The 22,308-nt window shown below is 38.4% G+C and overlaps 2 protein-coding genes across 2 annotated transcripts in view; one reads left to right on the top strand and one right to left on the bottom strand.

Moving 5' to 3' along the window:
* Nucleotides 1–200: 200 nt before the first annotated feature.
* GNG5 (G protein subunit gamma 5) lies at nt 201–8,532 on the bottom strand. The gene is made up of 3 exons (XM_049616906.1): nt 8,355–8,532; nt 4,671–4,811; nt 201–425 (listed from the first exon to the last, which is right to left on the bottom strand). The coding sequence occupies exons 1-2, from the start codon at nt 8,433–8,435 to the stop codon at nt 4,686–4,688; spliced, it is 207 nt and encodes a 68-aa protein (XP_049472863.1). The 5' UTR covers nt 8,436–8,532; the 3' UTR covers nt 201–425; nt 4,671–4,685.
* Nucleotides 8,533–8,580: 48 nt separating this feature from the next.
* SPATA1 (spermatogenesis associated 1) overlaps nt 8,581–22,308 on the top strand; it is a 56,185-nt gene continuing 42,457 nt past the window's right edge. The window contains 2 exon segments of the mRNA XM_049616902.1: nt 8,581–8,766; nt 17,716–17,889. Of these exon segments, the coding sequence (XP_049472859.1) occupies nt 17,788–17,889 (102 nt within the window). The 5' untranslated portion in view covers nt 8,581–8,766; nt 17,716–17,787.

Genomic DNA, 22,308 nt, shown 5'->3' with positions numbered 1-22,308 from the left:
CTCCTGACCTTGAAAGAAAAAATTTTGCAACTTATCTTTAATTCTCTAACAGTCTTTCATATGTATGGTATACAGTTATGTGAGATGAGTTGTAGAACAAGCCCTGAAACGTAAATTAATGACATTGAGAAATTGCCATTATCTTATGTGTTCAAAACAAATTAATACATAGTATATTCAATACCAGTAATTAACCAAAAAACTTTTACACTAAGTATTTTATTGTATGTGGCTGCCAGTGTATATAAAATAATTACCCTTGTGAAATAGAAATTTATGAAAATTCAGAGAGGTAGATGTTAAGGACTGACAAAAGTAGAAGTTTATATAGTACGGCACGTGTTATAGGGATAAGCTTTCATACAGGCTCCAAATTTAGTTCTCCTTTGAATATGCACTGGTTCATGAAAAATGGTTTAGAAAACCTGAAATGGAAAAGAAAAGAGTGGATTAGAGGAAAGGACCAAAACACAATAGTTTTTCTGAAAAGTAATACATCTTCTATTACTTTGAGGGCATTCATTTGCATGTTAGCTTATACAGTGCTTTCAATTAAACCAAGCCTTTTAGGAAGCAGACATATCACAGGGTTTCAAGGGAAAAAATGAGAAATAGATCTCTGTGGTGTATAAAATAGAATTTTCTCTTAATTTTCACAACCACTCTGAAGTACAAATCACCCATGGTTTATAAAAAACAGACTTATAGATTAACTTGCCAAGATCACTGCCAAATATACTCTATATCCTAATTTTTAAAAGTTAACATAAAAATCTCTTAAATTCAGAAAAATCTGAATATCCCTAGAAAATAAGCAATAGCATTGAGGAGAGCAGTTTGATAAATTCTACTAAGGTAGAAGATGCAATCCCACTTGTATTTACTGTAGAGGCCACTTTTAGGCAAACAGGCTTGAGCCATGGAATGTAAAAAGTGCCCACATGGATCCCCTGCCTGAATACACATAGGCCCATCAGGCGATCCACATTAAAATATCCTTAGGCCCTAACTAACCAATGGGCTACTTACAACTAGGCACAGTTACCAAAAGGAAGATTCCATACATCGCCATACCGCCTCATGTTCTCCCTTTAAAAACAGCCCCTACCTGCTTCCTCACTGCAGAAAGCCTCTCCTTTGCTGTCCTGCCCAAAGCTCCCCCTAAGGTGTATTCCATTCCCACTGCCTCATGGCACAAGCCTTTCTGCTGTCCTGTCTTCCCGGTCCCTTACGGTGTATGCAATAAATTTCTATCTCCTTTGTTCTGTCTTGGGTAAATTCTTTCACCTCCCTCACCATCAACTTCCACCCGATCACTGCCTCACATGTGGGGGCCCCCATTCAACTGGACAGACACCCCACTTAACATTTACCTAGATAAACCTATACATAAAGTGAAACATACATGGATGTTGACTATCGTGGTGTTTAAAGAGGGAAGAACTAGGAATAGCCTAAATGTAACTCGGCTGGGGAATGGATAAACAAACCGAGGTTTATACACACGTTGAATACTAGAGATAGAGAGCAGGTAAAACAATCTACAAGGATCAACACAAATCTCAAACACAATAGTTGGTCCTTAAAAAACAGTAACTATGTTTTAAAACTACAAAACACAAGAAACGTAGTAAAAAGTAAAAACATGGGTATACCCACTTCAGAGTAAGTTACCTATACAGAAAGGTAGAAAAAGTGTCTTCTATTTCTTTTTGAAAATTAGTAACGGGGCGCCTGGGTGGCTCAGTCGGTTAAGCGTCCGACTTCAGCTCAGGTCACGATCTCACGGTCCGTGAGTTCGAGCCCCGCGTCGGGCTCTGTGCTGACCACTCAGAGCCTGGAGCCTGCTTCTGATTCTGTGTCTCCCTCTCTCTCTGCCCCTCCCCCATTCATGCTCTGTCTCTCTGTCTCAAAAATAAATAAATGTTAAAAAAAAAATTAAAAAAAAAATAAAATTAGTAAGGTAAACTATTTAATTCAGGATGGTAGATACATGGTTCTCTATACTTATTTGGAAATTTCTATTGTCTTAGAACGAGAATGTTCAAGGGGTTTAAACAGAATGGTGAAAAAACTAGTTAACATTTGAATTACTAGATCAGTAGAAAAACGAGAAAAAACTAGATCAGTAGAAAACAGTAGCAAATAGGCTGAGGTCTGTTTGGCAAGGGCTCAAGAGAAAGCACTCTTGAGCTCCACGTGGAAAGTTTGTTCCCAGTTAGCAAGTGTTACTAAATTTTAAATGTCATTCCTTACTGAATAATCTTACTTCTAGAAATTTATCTTAAAGAAAACAGGTAAACTATACATAGGAGTACCAAGATATTTGCCTCAGTGTAGCAATATTTAATGATGTTTAAGCTGTATCAATGATGTATAATACAGCCACTAAAAATTTCATTTACAAAGAATTTTTTTTTAATTTTTTTTTTTTTAACGTTTATTTATTTTTGAGACAGAGAGAGACAGAGCATGAACGGGGGAGGGTCAGAGAGAGGGAGACACAGAATCTGAAACAGGCTCCAGGCTCTGAGCTGTCAGCACAGAGCCCGACGCGGGGCTCGAACTCACGGACCGCGAGATCATGACCCGAGCCGAAGTCGGCCGCTTAACCGACTGAGCCACCCAGGCGCCCCTACAAAGAATTTTTAATGAAATAAAGTTCAAGGGTTTTTTTTAATTTTTATTTTTGAGAGAGAGAGAGAGAGCATGAGAGGGGGAGGGGCAGAGAGAGAGAGACAGACAGACATAGAATCCAAAACAGGTTCCAGGCTCTAAGCTGTCAGCACAGAGTGGGGCTCAAACTCACAAGCCGTGAGATCATGACCTGAGCCGCCGAAGTCAGATGCTTAACCGAGCCACCCAGGCATCCATAAAGGTTTTTTAAAAGCAGAATAAAAACTGTACATACTCACTGTCTGTAAACCAGCATATAAATTTTTTTCCCTCTTAAAAGGAAATCTAGATTAATAATGATTGTCTCTAGGTCCGCTGATCATGGTCTTTGTATTTTCCTTGTATTCTAACCTATTGCTAAGTTATCTATGCTGTCTTTCTTTAAACTATATATTTTTAAAAGATGTAAATATAAAGACTCAAATATAGAATCTATGTATCCCGGCCATTCAGTGTGGGCCCAGGACTACCACCATCGGTATAATCTGGGCATCTGTAAGAAATACTTCAGCCCTATGCCTGGGTGGCTCAGTTGGTTGGGCATCCAACGTCATGGTTCATGAATTCAAGCCCTGTGTCAGGCTCTATGCAGACGGCTCAGAGCCTGGAGCCTGCTTTGGATTCTGTCTCCCTCTCTCTCTGCCCTCCCTCACTTGTGTGCAGTTACTCTCAAAAATAAACATTAAAAAGAAAAAAATCCTTCAGCCCTTAGAATTCAGACCTACTGAATTTGAATTTGCATTTTAACAAGGTAATTTGCAGATACATTCAAATTTGAGAAGAAATACGTTTACATCCAAACATCCTTTTCTTGGCCCAAGGTGTTTAAAATCATATCCATAAACCTGTTTTATTAAACTGCCAGGATTAGTAGCTGTTATTTTACTTTGAAATCTGGGTTCTTATCCTAGCTATATTATAATTTTGAGCAAGTCATTTAAACACTTATCTGCAGACTCCTACAAAATGAAACTGTTAACAGCCAGGTAAGAAGCCACGTTTCTTAACAGTATTTTATATCAAATGAAAATAAACCACTTTATAAAGTGAATACAATGGGGAACAGAGGTTTAAAAAGAATCTTTAATAAGCCATAAAAATATGAAATACCCAAAAACTGCCATGAAGAATTAATATTGCTGAAGCAAAGAACTATTAACTATTAAATACAAACATGTTAGGCTGTTAAAAAAAAGCTACTTCCTTATGGAAAACCTGTTACTCAAAGGTGGTTTCTGGTGTTTCAAAATCTTTACCAATCATTGTATTTACTGGAAACATGCTGACTTCCTGGATACTCCCAAATCCACAAAGCTTTAATTAGGGAGGGCACCAACTATGTAACATGGTATTTTAAGAAGCTGGCTTCCTGAACTTTGAGGAGTTAGAATGTTTGTAAAGGGTGTGTGCCACAGTCTTTTTTTTTTTTTTTTTTAACACCATTAGTTTGGTTGCTTCTCATAGATCAATATGAGTACACCCTCTGACTTAAGTACTGTGAATTTATAAAAGGTAGCAGCACCCTTGGATTACATATTAAATTATCCACAGCATGTTTTTTTGGTCAAATCTCTCTTGGATTAACATTATACAATTTTGCACACACTGACACTTGAAATGGAAGCTACAGATTAACATATGGATACATGCTTTAAACCAGCCCAACCTGAAATCAAATCCACTGCCTGCCACCATGAACTCTCATACACTTCATTTCTCTCTTGTTGTATCTTTACCTAAGAATAAAGAGTAAAACCTGTTATCCCCCACTACAAATGTCCACACCATGTCAGTCTATTCAACTATATCCTGAATTTCTCTTGCATTCCCAATTAATTCTCTGCTATGCTGTGCTACAGCTGGTTTCTATTAGAGAAATGACATCAGAATCCAAATCAATTGGTAGTACACGTATTCAAGGTTGTCCTCATAAACACTGCAGTTTAAAAAACAAAAAAAAAACAAAAAAACCCCTAAATATTAAAGAAACTTACCAAAAATTCGTTTTACTACAAAAAGGAACAGACTTTCTGGGGTCTGAAGGGATTTGTACTTGAGGATACTCCAGTCAGCAGGGGATCGTGTTGAGCATTCTGCAGACAGAATTGTTTCAAATCTGCAGCTGCCTGGGAAACCTGTACAAGACAAAAGGAGGGGGTAGTGGGAGGAGGTGAGAATGTTTTCAGGGAGGTTTTCTCAAATCTTTGAAATACCCGCAATAAACACTTCTCTTAACTCAAAAGAAGACATATAAAGAGTCATACTGAGCTCATCATACTCAAAACACTGCACATACAGTGGACTAGTTTATAGTATGCTTTCTTTTGCTTGCTTATTAAAAGCATCAAATGATTTAGTACATCTGCAAAGAAAAACCCATCTGGGTAGTTTATTAAACTTCAGAGGTACTCAACCTTCAGGTTACTCAACATCTTGTTTTTTACTAAAAGCAGTACACAAGATGCAAACAAAAGGTGTTAATTGTCTTGAAAGCATATATATTACTGAGAAAATGAACATCATGTTCTAAATCTGAACCACTCAGTTCATTGTTTTGGCATTATGTACCATCTGCTGTTTCATGTTACAAAACTGGACAGTTCAGTGTCATGTAACTGAAAAGCCGATAGCAAACACTGAATTATTTTAGCCACTTCACCAAGCAGCCTGCCTTTAAGCAGCAGTGTATTTGCTTAAATGTGATTTAATTTTCATATATGTATGCAATGCCACTCAAACAGCACTTAAGGAATTAGGTATCACTTAAACCTACGATTTGTATATATTCTGATTAGGTGATACAGAATACCAGAACAGTGAACTGAACGGTTCAGATGTAGAACATGAATAAAAGATGCTCCAAATGAATACAAGATCCTAAGTCTTGAGGTTTAGGAAGATGGGAAAAACAATCATTTTATTTTCAGTTTTAACTATCCCCAAGAAGGGTGAGAGCAGGTGTCCAGTTCAGTTGGGCATTTTGAAAGGGAGGTGAAAGCATCACAAATACTCTAAGAAATCCTGCAGATTACTGCTGTAACCCAGACATTTACCTGGTAAAAGGATACATCATCCCAAGATGAATCTCAAGCCTTGAAATGTTTGTACATTATACAGCATTTTATCCACTTATACAACAGTTTATCCACAGGTTAGCAACTGTGTAAAGTAATATGTAAATACCTGTTAGCAAGTGCTACAAGTGGCCACCCTGCTTACCCACCAAGAGAAGGTGTAGCTAAAGTGGGAGTGCAAGGTATCATTTTACACAATCTTAAAACTTGCTTTCATTCACATTAACTAGCAGTAAGGATAAAGTAAGTTTCTGACAACTTTCTGCCTAAAGTGTAGGCAGGCTTCCAACTTAATTAATTCCCTTTCAAAAACTTCTCAAGCACCACTATGTGCCAAATATACTTCTAGGCACTGAGAATACATAAGAATAGCCAGGTTCCTGTTATGGAGGTGACAGTTCAGGAGAAAATACAGACAAGGAGCTATCCAGAAATAGAGTGGTTAGATCTTGACCTAAGGAAAAGTGTCTCTGAGGAGGTGACATTTAAACTGACATCTCAATGACGAGATCCAGCCAAGTAACTATCAGTGGGAAACAACCATCAGTGAGAATTCCAAGCAGTGGGTGAACTGAGACAAAGGCTCTAAACTCAAACAAGCTGCTAGCCCCCAAAGCACAGTAATAATCACCATCCAGGAGACTGAAACCTTATAATCCTGGCATAATTAATAGTGCCCTCTTTCACTCTCCAAAGTGCCCTGGTTGGCAATACAATGCATGGTCACCCTACATATGGTATAGTTTGTCAAGCATTTGTGAAAATTTCTATCAACTGTGGTTAGACTGTGGTTAAACATAAAGGTTTAACAGTAAACTCGTGCTAGTTTAAAATATCACCAAAAAAAGCATCTAGCACAGAGTCATGGATAAAATAGGTGCACAAAATAAAATCAAACCAACCACACTTTACAACAGAGTTAAAGAAAAGTTCATTTAAAGTCCCAAGGTGGAACGCCCTCCCCTCCTTGCTACATCCCTAGTATGAGATGAAATAACTCTAAAACCAAAGCCACTTGTGGTGACTTTAATGCTCCAGAACAGAAGCCTCCTGAAGAATTATGTCCAAGAGGCAGGCATCACCTGGAAGAGTCACTGGAGTGGCCGGGGTTTTCATAGTAAAACCCTCAGAGTACTTTAATCTGAGGCCTTCATCTCATTTTCTTTCGAGACAAGGAACTAAGTACCCCCAGTGAACACTTACTACTTTCAGCCAGCTTTTTTTTTTTTTTGCATCCCACTCCCATTTTTTTTCTTTCCTGGGCCACTCTAACCTGTGATAAAGGCGCACATGTGTGATAATGTAATGGTTGGTTAAGAAACATAGGGTTTCAAGTTTCAGAGTTAAATCCAACCGAGACTGACCATAAATCACTGGGATGAGTTAAGAAGCTGGAGATGAGAGAAATGGATTCCAAACAGCAATGTAGTCTACAGCACTTAAAGGACAGGGCGGGGAATCCCACACCAAACTGATGGGAATTTCCCTTCCCTCCTGAGGTGACCACAACTGAGTAAGCTAGGTCCCTGACATTTCTATTTAAGGAAGTAGGTAAATGGGAGGCTATCTTACTCCATAAAACATTTCAGGGAGAAGTAAACACTTAGCCAGATGAGTACACAATCAAGTCATCTTGAAAACTGGCTGCTTCTTTCAACAGAGGGCATGATTTATATTCTTGTTTCTTTTTTTAATTACAAGAAGTGTTTCACTTGTAAGATGACCTGCATCAGAAAGAAGCCAATCCATTTAGGATTTTAAAAATCAGGAGAAACTTGGAACAGCACTTGAATGTCAGGTTGTCCTGCCAACACACACAAAGGTTTCTCCCCGCAAGGTAAATGCCCCAAGACAAGGTCAGTATTAACTAGACGGCAAAACAAGTAAGAATGGTCCACTCTGATCACTAAGGTATGCAAACCAATAGATATTTCCAAGGTCAGACACAGTAAACTGCCAACTAAGTATGAAATGCACGCTTTGTATGAGGTTGTACACAACACACCAGTGGTAACCTTAAGGCACCGGGGACGTTTCGAAAACAAACATGCTTCTTTAACTTACAGTTTGCGTTTGCAAAAATTCGTTTTCAAGTCTGTGTTCGGTGGATAAGAGGAGCTGGCAAGGAGTGGGTTTGGGAACGTTCCGACATGCAAATAGGTTCTGTTCTGAATTAAAAGCCAGGTAAAACTCTGTCCAGTGAAAATAAAGGGTGGAGTCTGGTAAACTAAGGACTAGAAGGGTGCGGACGGCGCTCGGAGGAGCAGCTGTTGCCCAAGCCAGCCGCGGAGTCACGGCGGAGGGAGGGAGAGAGAAGGGACACCGGAATGCGGAAAGCCGTGGTTCAGCCCCGGGGCCAGCCTGCCTTGGAAAGTCCTGGCGCGGAAAGGCGCACTAACCGACCCCCGAACAACAGCGCCGATCCGCGCCGCTACTTCTCTAAAGCTGGCCCTCCCGGATCGGGTCGTCGCCGCCGAGCGCGCGTCCTCCCCAGAGGAAACAGGAGCGGGACGAAAGTGCCGCTCGCCCCAGCCATCTCGGCCGCCCGATCCCATCCGCCGCCGCCCTCCCCTCCCCCTCGTCCGCCCGCCCGCCCCCGCACACCTTCACGCGGTTGAGCCCGGCTTCCAGCCGGAGCTGTTGAACCACTTTCTTCATAGCGGCGACGCTGGAGGAACCCGACATGGCGCTCGCGAGAGCCGGGCAGATTCGTCGTTGCGGGAATCGGTCCGGTAGAGGGTCCGCGGGGTCTGACGGCTGGGCAGCGCGGCGGGGGGCGGGGCTCCGAACTTTGTCTCTTAAGTTTCCGGTTCTTTGCCCAGCGGCTCCACCCGCGGCGCGCATGCGTGTCCTCCACGGCTCTCAGTTCCAGCTCCTCTCCCCACGCAGGAGCGAAGCCGGAGGGAGGGGAAGAAGGGAGTGAGAAGGGGAGGAGCGCGCTTTGGGCAGAGGAGCGGCGGGACGCCAGCGAGACCCGTCGCCCATCTTCCTCTCCCGAGAGGCCGACTTAGGAGAGGTAAAGAAAAAGCTCCTCATTAGCCGCCAAGACTCGAGGGGAACCTGAAAAGGACTGGTTAGGAAAGGCGGGTGCTTGAAGGAGTTTATAAAAGGCCTGCTGGACAGGTGACAAAGAGGTTCCAGTTTTCCTGTTGGCCTTGGCGGCAGAGGTTGTGGGAAGAGAAGGGCCCAGCCGAGGAGTAGGAGCCTGAAGTAGCCGGCGCGAGTTAAGGACACCCCGTCTCCTTAGAGACGCGTCTCTGAAACGCTACCCGAGTTTGTGGGGCGGCCGGTCTTCAGCCAGTTTCCGGCCCTCAGACCCCCCTGAGGCCCAAAGCTCTCTTTAGAGCTCGGAGGTCGCCGTAACTGACCGAGGGAAGCGGGGCGGCGGGGAGCAGGGGTGCTGGTTCGCTAGGGGAAAGCGCGTCTTCTCAGGATTCGGCTTCTCTCGCCTATCTCTTGGTTTTCTCGAAGAGGTGGTGAAGAAGCCAAAGTACTTGCAGAAGATTACACCCGTCTCATCTTGTTATCCACTTCACTTGGGGAATTAACGCTTATTATACCTTAAAAAATAAAACAACTTTTTGTGCTTCCGGAAAGTTTGTTTTGCATTTCAGTGGTAACTTATTACCTGCTGCTTGAAATTGACCTTCAGAGGAGTTGCTGGAGAGAGAAACAGTAGTATCTAATCAAGCAAAATAGGCTCAGCCAATGAATGTCCTACCCATGGAAACTTATTTGTTATGTCACAGCGCTTAGGATAAGTGTTTCCTATTCAACGATTAAAGTACATCAAGGAATACACTACTGTTTTCTTTCTATAAACGTGAATAATTTAATCACTGAGACATTTCAGATTTTTTGTGTAGTGAGAAAATCCACATATAATTTGCTCTAATTGACAAATAAAACATTATTTACTAAACAGTTTAAATCACTTTACAAAAATGTACAGGGTGCTTTAGTAGTTTATTTAATTCATACAATAGATGTAATAACTAGGGTTAAAAACCAAGGTTTAAATTCTGGCTCTACCACTTACCTTGGTATTCTCCACCACCACCCCTCCCCACCCCCTCCTGCAAGCCAAAGCTATTTAAACTGCTGAGCCACTGTTTCCCCATTTCATAATGAAGTAATAAATCTACCCACAATTTTTTAAATTTAATTGAAGTATAATTGACACACAATGTTACATTAGTTTCAGGTGTAGAACAGTGATTTGACAACTCTATTCATTATGCTATGCTCACCACAAGTGTGGCTGCTATCTGTCACCATACAATGCTATCACAGTACCGTTGACTCTATTCCTCGCTGTACCTTTTATCCCAGAGACTTATTCATTCCATAGGTGGAATCTTGTACCTACTATTACCCTTCGTCCATTGTGCCCATCCCCCCACCCTCCTTCCTTCTGGCAACCGTAAGTTCTCTGTATATGGGTCTCTTTCCGGTTTTGTTTGTTCCTTCATTTATTTTTTCGATTTCACGTATAAGTGAAATCATACTGTATTTGTCACTCTTTGATGTATTTCACATAGCATAATATTCTTTAGGCCCATCCGTGTTGCAAAGGGCAAGGTCTCATTCTTTTTTATAGAGGAGTAATATTAAATTACTGAATGATATTCTGCATGTTCATTTTTTTATAACTTTTTAGTGTTATTTATTTTTGAGAGAGAGAGAAATGGAGTGTGAGCAGAGGAGGGACAGAGACAGAGAGGGGGAGACACAGAATCCGAAGCAGGCTCCAGGCTCTGAGCGGTTAGCACAGAGCCTGGCGCGGGGCTGGAACTCACAAACCGTGAGATCATGACCTGAGCTGAAATTGGATGCTTAACCGACTGAGCCACTCAGGTGCCCCTACATATTCTTTATACATTCATCCATTGATGAACACTTGGGTTGCTTCCATACCTTGGCTGTTGTAAATATTGCTGCAGTAAACATAGAGGTGCATATATCTTTTCAAATTAGTGTTTTCATTTTCTGCAGCTAAATATCAGGTAGCAGAATTACTAGATGGTATAGTGTTTCTATTTTTAATTTTTGAAGAACCTGCATACTGTTTTCCACAATGCCTGCACCAATTTACATTCCCACCAACAGTGCAGGAGAGTTCCTTTTTCTTCACTTCCTTGCCAACACTTTTATTTCTTGTGTTTTTGAAACTAGCCATTCTGAGGGGTGTGAAGTGATCTCCTTGTGGTTTTGATTTGCATTTCCTTGGTGATTATTGATTTTGAGGATCTTTTTATATGTCTGTTGGCCATCTGTGTGTTGTCTTTAAAAAAAAATGCGAGTTCAGGTCCTCTGCCCATTTTTTAATCAGATTGTTTTTTGGTTATTGAAGTATGATTAACATACAATGTTATATTAGTTTCAGGTGTATAACATAATGATTCAACAGCTTTATACATTACTCAGTGCTCATCACAATCAGCATACTCACCATCTCTCACCAAACAATATTATCACAATATTATTGGCTATATTCTTATGCTGTACTTTTTGTTTCCATGACTTATTTTATCACTGGAAGTTTGTACCTCTTAATTCCCTTTATTTCACTCATCGCCCTACTGTCCTCTGGCAACCATCAGTTTCTTCTTTGTATTTAAGGGTCTGGTGTTTTGCTCATTCATTTGTTTTTTAGGTTCCGCATGTAAGTGAAATCATATGGTGATTGTCTCTCTCTGTCTGACTTATTTCACTTAGCCTAATACCTTCTAGTTCCATTCATGTTGTTGCAAAGGGCAAGACTACATTCTTCTTTATGGCTGAGTAGTATTCAATTGTTTATATAAACCACCTCTTCTTTATCCATCCATCTGTCAATGAACAGTTGGGTTGCTTCCATATCTTGGCTATTATAAAATAATACTGCAATAAACATAGGGGTGCATATATTTTTTGAATTCATGTTTTTGTTTTCTTTGAGCAAATACCCAGTAGTGGAATTACTGAATCATATGGTATTTCTGTTTTTAATTTTTGAGGAACCTGCATAGTGCTTTCCACAGTGGTTGCACCAACTTACATTCCTACCAACAGTGAATGAGGGATTCTTTTTCTCCACATCCTTGCCAACACTTGTTCGTGTCTTTTTGATTCTAGCCATTTATATATGTGTAAGGTAATAAATATCTCATTGTGGTTTTGATTTGCATTTCCCTGATGATTAGTGATGTTGAGCATCTTTTCATGTGTCTGTTGGACATCTATATGTCTTTTTTGGAAAAATGTCTATTCAGATCATCTGCCCGTTTTTTAATTTGATTATTTGTGGGTTTGGTGTAGAGTTGTAGGAGTTCTTTATATATATTGCATATTAACTCCTTGTCAGATATGTCAATTACAAAAAAAAAAAAGAAATCTTCTCCCATACAGTAGGTTGTCTTTTCATTTTGTTGATGGTTCTTCTGCTGTGCAAAAGTTTTTTATTTTGGTGTAGTCTTAATAGTTGTGGTTTTTTAAATAATTTTTTATTTATTTTTTATTTTTTTTTTCTATTTTTTTTAACGTTTATTTATTTTTGAGACAGAGAGAGACAGAGCATGAATGGGGGAGGGTCAGAGAGAGAGGGAGACACAGAATCTGAAACAGGCTCCAGGCTCTGAGCATTCAGCACAGACCCTGACGCGGGGCTCGAACTCACAGACCGCGAGATCATGACCTGAGCCGAAGTCAGACGCTTAACCGACTGAGCCACCCAGGCGCCCCTTTTAAATAATTTTTTTAAAAAGTTTATTTATTAAATTTAAGAGAGAGAGAGTAAGCATGAACAGCGGAGGGGCAGAGAGAGAGGGAAAGAGAGAATCCCAGGCAGGCTCTGCACTGTCAGCACAGAGCCCTGATGTAGGGTTCGAACTCTCAAAACCTCAAGATTATGACCTGAGCCAAAATCAAGAGTCAAGATGCTTAAGCAACTGAGCTACCCAGGTGCCCCAGAGCTTTTTGATTACCAACTGAATTTTGTTACTAGTAATCAGCCTGTTCAGATTTTTTATTTCTTTCTGATTCAATCTTGGAAGATTGTATGTTTTTCTATGAATTTATTCTAGGTTGTCCAATTTGTTGGCATATAATTTCTCATAGCAGCCTCTTATAATTCATTGTATTTTTGTAATGAAGCTTGTTATTTCTCTTTCATTTCTGATTTTATTGAGTCCTCTCCCTTTTTTTCTTGATGAATCTGGCTACAGGTTTATTAATTTTGTGTATCTTTTCGGAGGACTCACTGTTAGTTTCACTGATTTTTTTTTTTTCTTCTGTTTCATTTATTTCTGTTCTGATAGGATTTCCTTTCTTCTCTGGTTCCTTTAGGTGTAAGGTTAGATTGTTTGAGATTTTTCTTGTTTCTCAAGGCAGACCTATATCATTATAAACTTCCCTCTTAGAACTACTTTTGATACATCCCCAAAATTTTGAACCATGGTGTTTCCATTTTTATTTATCTCTTGGTTTTGATTTCCTATTTGATTTATGACTTATTGGTTGTTTAGTAACATGTTTTCAAATCTCCACATTTGTATTTTTTCCTTTTTTTTTTTTGTAATGATTTCTAGTTTCACATTCTTGTGTTCAGAAAAGATGCTTGATTTTATTTCAGTCTTCTTAAATTTATTGAGACTTGTTTAGTGGCCTAACATGATCAATCCTAGAGAATGTTCCATATGCACTTGAAAAGAATGTATATTCTGCTGTTTGGGGATGGAGTGTTCTGTATATATCTGTTAAGTTCATATGGTCTAATGCATAATTCAAAGCCAGTCTCTGTGTTGATTTTCTGTCTGGATGATCTATCCATTGATGTAAGTGCGGTGTTGTTAAAGTTCCCTACTATGATCATATAACTGTCAATTTCTGCCTTTGTGTCTGTTCATATTCTTTTATATATATAGGTACTCCTATATTAGGTGCACAGATATTTACAATTGTTATATACTTTTGTTGTATTAATCACTTTATCATTACATAATGCCCTTCTTTGTCTCTTGTTACAGTCCTTGTTTAAAGTCTATTTTGTCTGATATAAGTATTTCTACCCTAGCTTTTTTTTCCCACTTCATTTGTGTGAATATCTTTTTCTATCCCTTTACTTTCAGTTTGTGTCTTTAGGTATGAAGTGAGTTTCTTGTAGGCAGCATTTGGAGGGTTTTTTTTTGTTTTTTTGTTTTTTGTTTTTTTTATATGCGTTTTGTCACGCTGTGTCTTACCTGGAGCATTTAGTCCATTTACATTTGAAGTAATTATTGATAGGTATGTACTAACTATAATTTTCTTCATTGTTTTCTGGTTGTTTTTATTGTTCTCTATTCCTTTCTTCTTCTCTTGATCTCTTCCCTTGTGATGACTTTCTTTAATGTTCTCCTTTGTCTTTATATTTGTGTATCTATTACAGGCTTTTGGTTTGTGGTTATGAAATTCATATACAACATCCTAAGTATATAGCAGTCTATGATAAGTTGATGGCTGCTTAAGCTTGAACACATTTTAGAAGCATGACATTTTTACTCTTTCCCCCTTCACGTTTTATGTATGTGATATCACATTTTTCACCTTTTTATTTTGTGACTTCCTTAACTACTTTTTTTTTTACATATAACTGATTTTACCACTTTTGATGTTTAACCTTTATACTAGCTTTGTAAGTGAATGATTGACTACCTTTACTATATGTTTGCTTTTATTAGTGAAATTATATCCTTTTATAATTTTCTTCTAGTTATGACCTTTTCCACTTAAAGAAGTCCCTTTAACTTTTCTTGTAAGGTTAGTGGTGATGAACTCCTTTAATTTTTGTTTGGGAGACTCTATCTTTCCTTCAATTGTGAATGATAACCTTGCCGGATATAGTATTTTTGGTTGTATTTTTTTTTTCCTTTTAGTGCTTTGAATATATCATGCCACTCCCTCTGGCCTGCAAAGTTTCTGCTGAAAAATCAGGTGATAGATAGCCTTATGGGGTTTTCCTTGTATGTAACTAGTTGTTTTTCTCTTGTTATATTTGAAAGTCTCAATCTTTAGTTTTTGATGTTTTAATTATTAGGGGTTTGATGTGGACCTTTTTGGGTTTATCTTATTTGGGATTCTCTCTCTGCTTCCTGGGCCTACTTCTCTGTTTTCTTACCCAGGTCAAGGAAGTTTTCAGCTATTATTTATTCAAATAAATTTTCTGCCCCTTTCTCTTCTCTTTCTGGGATTACTACACTGCAAATGTTCGTATGTTTGATATTGTCCCAGAATTCTCTTAAGATTTCCTCATTTTTAAGAATTCTGTTCTCTTGTGGCGCCTGGGTGGCTCAGTCAGTTAAGCGCCAAATTCGGCTCAGGTCACGATCTTGCGGTTCGTGAGTTCAAGCCCTGCGTGGGCTCTGTGCTGACTTCTCCGAGCCTGGAACTTGCTTCAGATTCTGTAACTCTCTCTGCCCCTCTCCTGCCTGCTCGCTTGCTTGCTCTCTCTTTCTCTCTGTGCCTCCCCCACTTGTACTCTGTCTCTTAAAAATAAACATTAAAAAAAATTTTTTTTTAATTCTTTTCTCTTTTTGCTGTTCAGCTTGGGTACTTTTTGTTACCCTGTCTTCCAGATCACTGAATCTCTTATTGTTTCCCTGTATCTGTTATTGTTTTCCTCTAGTGTATTTTTCATTTCAGTTATTATATTCTTCAACTCTGGTTGGTTCTTTTGAATGTTTTTATCCCTTTCTTGAAACTCACTTGATTTATTCACTCTTTTCTGCAGCCTGGTGGGCATCTTTTTGACCATTCTTTGAACTCTTTATGAAATAGGTTTCTTATCTTCATTTCATTTAGTTCTTTCTGTGGTTTTGTTTTCATTTAAACAAATATTCCTCTCATTGAAACCATATTCCTCTGTCTTCTCATGTTGTTTCATTTTCTGTGTATGTTTCTATGAATTAGTTGAAACAGCAATCTATCCCAGTCTTGAAGGAATGGTGTTGTATAGGAACCATCCATGTGTAGACTGCATGTGCCTGGTGACTTTGGCTGGCTGGCTGGAGCTGGAGTGGGCACAGACTGGGAGTTTTGTAGCATGCTGCATCGGGGCCACCCCAGTGGGATGCCTAGAGCTGAAGTAGGCCTGGGCTGGCAGTACCCTGGATTCTCAACACCAGGTCATCAAGTGTCAGAAATTTTTGAGCTTGATTTTTAGTTCTGCTGCTTACTCCAAAATGATTTTTGGAGTAATGCAGAGAAAGTACGATAGGTCATTCTCTTTAAAGTACAGACCAGATCAAAGATGACAGGTGATATATCTACGAGCACTTACTCCCTCTCAAACCCATAATTGACTAATGATAATCTATTTTTGAGAATTCTGAATCTTGAGTTCTCCCAGTTCTAATTTCTAAGGTCTCATCTTTATATGCAATGCCATTTTATTGTCCAGGATTTAGTCTTCAGCATTAATCCAGTCAGAAATGACAAAATGGAGGTATCATTCAAAATATGGCTTCTTTGCTATACCTTTAGAAGGGATAATGTAATGGGGCAGTTTACCTGAGGACAATATTAAAGCAGGTCTTGGTTAATGACTTGAGTTTGCTTAATTAAAAATTTGTTCTGAATGAAAATGTCAAGTTTTTTTTTTTAATGTTAATTTATTTTGAGAGAGAATGTGCACATGTGCACAGGCCCGTGCTGTCAGTGCAGAGCCCATCTTGGGTTCCATCTCATGAACCGTGAGATCATGACCTGAGCCAAAATCAAGAGTCAGAAGCTTAACCAACTGAGCCACCCAGGCACCCCAAAAATGACAAGCTTTTAATGCATGCACAGAAATTAACAATCCCAGCCTCCCAGTTTTCACATCAGTAGCAATTTGCATGCCCATGGACTGTAATTCTTATAGGTTATTACAAATAATTTTTATATAATAAAGACATTACCATATATGTATCTGAGTTGTGTTTAGGTTCATAATATAGGCTGATATTAGTACAATGGCAGAAAGAGCCTTTGGGTAGGTATAGAAATGGAAATATCTAAATAGTTAAAAAAAATACTAATGTAATTAAAATAATGTTTGAGATGGTTAAAATAACAAAACATTTTAAGTTTTAATTATTGTAAGAAATTTGCATAGGAAGTAATATGTGAAACTAACTTGATTTAAAAGATGTTCTGTCCCAGGATGTAATTTTTTAATTTTGATACCATTAGAATAATTAGTGGTCTCTGATATGATTTCATAGAGCTGTAATCAATACCAAATAACAGAAATTTTAAATTTTGTTGCACTTACTGTTTTAATATAAATCAAGATTGTACAATGCTTTGAAATCTTGAAAAGGCTTCTGTTCTGGTATTGGTATCACATCGTTTACTTAAGGATTGTCCTACTTTGATAATTCCTGTTTAGAGTGATTCAGCTACCTTACTTTTCAATTTTTATTATATAATTTAAATGTTATTGTGGATTCTTGTAAACTGTTTTAAATCCTCTGAGAACAATACAGGAAACAACACAAACATAGCTTAAAGTACTTAAAAACTGGCATTTTCATCTGGAATAATTATTCATGTTATACTTGAGATATCCAAGCCAAGGAAGAAATGTTTATGGTAAAACAGTTTTCATCATTCTATAGCCATTTGCACAAATTTAGTCTTTATACTTCCAGAAACATATTTCTACTTTATATAAAATACCATATATATTTAACTTTAATTTTCAACCTTGAGAAAATTGTTTAGAATAGTAAAATATGCCCTGGTCACAAGTCTTTTATAATGTAATTTAACAATTTATTTAGTTGTATTGAAGATATATATATATATGTATACATATATAGATGTGTATATATATGTATATACACACACACAGACTTACTAGTAATAGGTCTTTTTAAATTATGAGATTGTGTACATTCCTAAGTTTTCATTTTCAGTGTATTTTAAAGCCTTTTGTGTTTTTCTTTTCACTTTTTGAATGAATCAGAGACCAGAATTGAGTGGAATGCTATCTTAAACAAGTCAAAAATCTGTTATAACCTTTACATATACTACTTAAATGAAGAAAGGTAAAACACCCCACAAAATTCCAACTGATAATCACCCTATTCAGACACTGGTGAATATGTCCCTCAGTCCAAGCCGACCTTCTTCATCAGAGGTAAGAAAATCTTGTAAACTAAAATATAAGAAAATATAAGAAAAGCTTGTTAATATTGTTTTTGAAAAGTTCTGAGAAAGCAAAATATGGATTATATAAAGTATTAGATATTAACTCCACTGTGTATCCCATTGTCTGATTACAATTATTTTATCCCAGTTCTTTTATCTGTAGTTCATTTCCTCTAAGTACTCTGATTTTATTGGGTTCCCAGTGCATTGATCCTATCACCTGTTTTTTGTTTTTGTTTGTCTGTTTGTCTTATTCATCACCTTTTGATGCCCTCCACAGTTTAAATACCATAGAACGATCTGGATTACTCTCTTTCTGATACTTTTGACTCCTTGGCCCTCTCTCATTTCATTATACTGCTTGGCAAAACAAAAACCCTGGTTAATCTAATTCTTCACTTATGCTATACCTATGCCTACAATAGAATGTGGCTGGAGAAAAATATACCAACATGAACATTGTTCTCACTTTAAATTCAGGACCATGAATCTCAACTGGAACCTTTTGCTGGTAGGCAGACTGTCTTCCACTCACTCATTTACTTTTCCACTGTTCTAGACAACTATTTCATACCTTCTCAAACCCCCAGTACCTTCTCTCCATTTTCTCTTTAAACCAGCTCCAATCAAGTTTTCACTCCACTACTGCACCAAAATTGCTCTTGTTAAATTCACCTCTACATTACTAAATCTGTTGTTTAATTCTTATCCTGCATATTTTTGGTCTATCTGTGTGCAGCAGTTGACACTGTTGATCACTCATATTTAACATAATTAATTCACTTGGCTTCTAGCATACACATCTTGGTTTTCCTCCTGCTTTCCTTGTTGTTCATTTTCAGTCTTCTTTGCTGGGTTTTCTTCTTCTTCCTGATCACTTAATAGTGGAGAATTTCAGGGGCCAGCTCTTTGTTTCTTCTCCATCTGCACTCATTCCTTGGTGGTCTCATTCTGTATAATAGCTTTAAATACCATCTTTAGGCTAAGGATTCCCAAATTTATATCCTCAATCTAGTCTTCTTTCCCAAACTGCAGATTCATATTTTCAGCTTCCATCCCACATGGATGGCCAATACACATCTTAAAATTAGCATATCTCAAACTGAACTATGGATCTTTTCTCCCTCCCCCAAACATGTTCTCCCCATGACATTCTCCATCTCAGGTGATAGAAAATCCATCCTTTGAGTATCTGTGGCCACATGCCTTAGAGTCATTTTTGTTTGTTTCTCAAATTTCACTTCCAATGGACTAACTATAGCTTTAAATTATATGAAAATATGACCATTTCCCATCACTTCTGCTAGTACATTGGAATGAGCCACCATCATCTCACACTTTATTCAGATAGCATCATAACAGGTTCCATTTTCTTGACCCTTACAGCCTGTTGTATTAACCCTTTAATAGTTATTGAATATAGTAGACTTTGGAAGTAGAACATTGTATGTGTCCTATTGAAAGGCAAAATGAAATACAGGGCACCATTTATAAAGTATTCTTGCCCCCAGCTGACTAATTTGTGTCAGTTGAAGACTATACACAGTTAACTGTTTACAAGAGGGAAGTCTTTGTTTCAAAAACGCTTGTTGAACAAGGTTGGCTGGGAAGATGGTAGAGTAGGAGGACCCTAAGCCTGCTTCATCCAAGGATACAACTAGATAACACATCATTGTAAATAACCAAGAAAACTACCTAAGAAGGACTGGAAGAACAAACTCTACAACTAAGGTAGGGAAGAGGCCACATCGAAGGAGGTAGGAAGGGCAAAGACAGGGTCTAGGAGCAAAAGGGACTATGGCCATCTTTGGTGGAGAAGGAGAGGTGTAGAGAAAGGCAGAAAACAGACTTTCACACTGGGGCACCTACAAACAGGGAGGATGAATCCCCATAATATTTGCCTTTGAAAATGAGAGGGGCCAAATTTCTTAGTTCTTACAACCAAAGGGACTTAAAGCCTGGAATTTTAAAAAATCAGCATACTCTACTCTGGTAGAGTATAGAGGGCTGTAGAAAGCCCCACCCATAAAGAGCACAACAAACAGTCCATGAAGACACAGGGTAGAACCAGCTGTTTGAGACATATCAGGGGAAGTGGGAGGGTGAGTGATTTGTCATCACAGAGTGTGACCCAGAGACACAGGGATTGCTGAGAGACGCCTCCAGGAAAAGGAGCAGACAGGCACCATTTCCCTTCCCTGTTCCCCCTCCTCTGGAATAAATACTAGCCACCTGTGGGAACCAGGGTGGTACACTCGTTACCTAACTTGCTTGCACTGAGTCTTACCCCCTCATGCTTTGGCAGATCAGCCCTTCCCAGTCACATCTACCTCAGTCCCCACATTGCACATTCCTCCCCCAGAAGACTGGTGCAAACCCTGCCAACACCAAATCTGCTGACACATACATTTGGCGGGCCTCATTTCTGGGAGCAGGAGGGGCAGATCCCATTTCACAAGCTGACTACTACACACCATGTTAAAATGTATGCCACTCCTGCTGAGGACCACAATAGGCAAAGAGAGCCTCTGTAGACAACTGGACTGAAGGAAATAAGATGCTAGGACTCAACAGCAGAGCACATGCAATGCACGTAGGAAACATTCCCTGAAACACTAGGCCCTGAGGAACAGGGGACACTGTACTGCAAGGTACTATAGGACCTCTTCTTTTATAAGACTGTTATTGTTAAGAGCAAGAGAAGTAGATGACTTTCCTAATACAGAGAAATGGACACAGAAAGTCGGACAAATAGAGAGGCAGAGATATCTCCCAAATGAAAGAACAGGACCAAGCCACCAAAAGAGACCAAAGCAAAACAGTTAAAAATAATATGCCTCATAGAGAATGTAATGATCATAAAGATACTTACCAAACTTGAGAAAAGATTGAAGACATCAGTGAGACCCTTAACAAAGAGATTAAAAAAAGAGAGAGACAGATAAAGAACACAGTAAATGAAATTGAAAATATATTTGATGGAATAAATACCAGGCTAGATGAAGCAGAGGAACAAATTAGTGACCTGGAAGACAAGTAATGAAAAGTAACCAAGCTGAGCAAAGGAGAGGAAAGAAAATTATGCAAATTGAGAATAGTGCAAGGGAACTCAGTGACTCCATCAAGCATAATAGTCATAAGGGATCTCAGAAGAAGAAGAAGAGGTTAGGGGGCAGAAAATTTACTTAAAGAAATAATAACTGAAAACTTCCCTATTCTGAAGAGGATAATAGATGTCCAGATCCAGGAGGCACAGAGAGCTCTCCAAATATTCAACCCAAGGAGTTCCACATGAAGACACATAGTAATTAAAATGGCAAAAAGTAGTGATAAAGAAAAAAGTTTTTAAGCAACAAGAGGAAAAAAAAAAAAAGACTGTTAAATACAAAGGAAACCCCATAGGGCCATCAGTGAATTTTTCAGCAGAAACTTTGCAGGCCAGAAGGGAGTAGCATGATATATTCAAAGTGGTGAAAGGAAAAATCTACAACCAAGAATATTCTATCCAGCAAGGCTATAATTCAGAATAAAAGGAGAGAGAAAGAGTTTCTCAGACAAAAACTAAAGGAGTTCATGAATACTAAACCAGCCCTACAAGAAATATTAAAGGGGACTCTTTGAGTGGAAAGGGAAGACCATAAGTGAGAGTATGGAAAGTAGAAAGCAGAAAAGCAGTAAAAATAAATATTTCTGTTTTATAATATTGATATCATAAATATCAAAGGACTCATAAAATAAAAAGATGTAAAGTATGATACCATATACCTAAAATGGGGTGAGGGGATAAACAATGGGTTTAGACTTAAACTGACCATCAACTTGATATACACTGCTATATGCAGAAGATGTTATATACAAAACTAATAACCACAAATCAAAAACCAGTAATACATATGCAAAGAATAAAGAGGAATCCAGTCTATCACTAAAGAATGCCAACACACTATAAAAAAGAACAAGAGAAGGATCAAAGAAAATCTGTAGAAATAACCATAAAACAAATAACAATGGAAATAAATACATACCTATAAATAATTACTTTGAATATAAATGGACTAAATGCTCTTATCAAAAGACATACGGTGACAGAGTGGATAAATTAACAAGACCCATCAATATGCTGCCTACAAGAGACCCATTTCAGACCAAAAGACACCTGCAGGTTGAAAGTGAGGGGATGGAGAAATATTTATCATGAAAATGGATGTCAAAAGTAACCTGGGATAACAATACTTACGTTGGACAAAATAAGACTTTAAAACAACTGTAACAAGACAAGGACACTATATAATAATATTTATGTACCCAACTTAGCGCAGAAATACATAAAACAGTTAATAACAAGCATAAAGGAAATAATTGATGATAATACAATAATAAGGAACTTTAACACCCCACTTAAATCAAC

This window comes from Panthera uncia, assembly GCF_023721935.1.
Source record: "Panthera uncia isolate 11264 chromosome C1 unlocalized genomic scaffold, Puncia_PCG_1.0 HiC_scaffold_4, whole genome shotgun sequence".
In the NCBI taxonomy this organism is placed as follows: Eukaryota; Metazoa; Chordata; class Mammalia; order Carnivora; family Felidae; genus Panthera; species Panthera uncia.
Note: the sequence above shows the minus strand (reverse complement) of the source record. Positions and strands in the feature narration are given on the sequence as shown.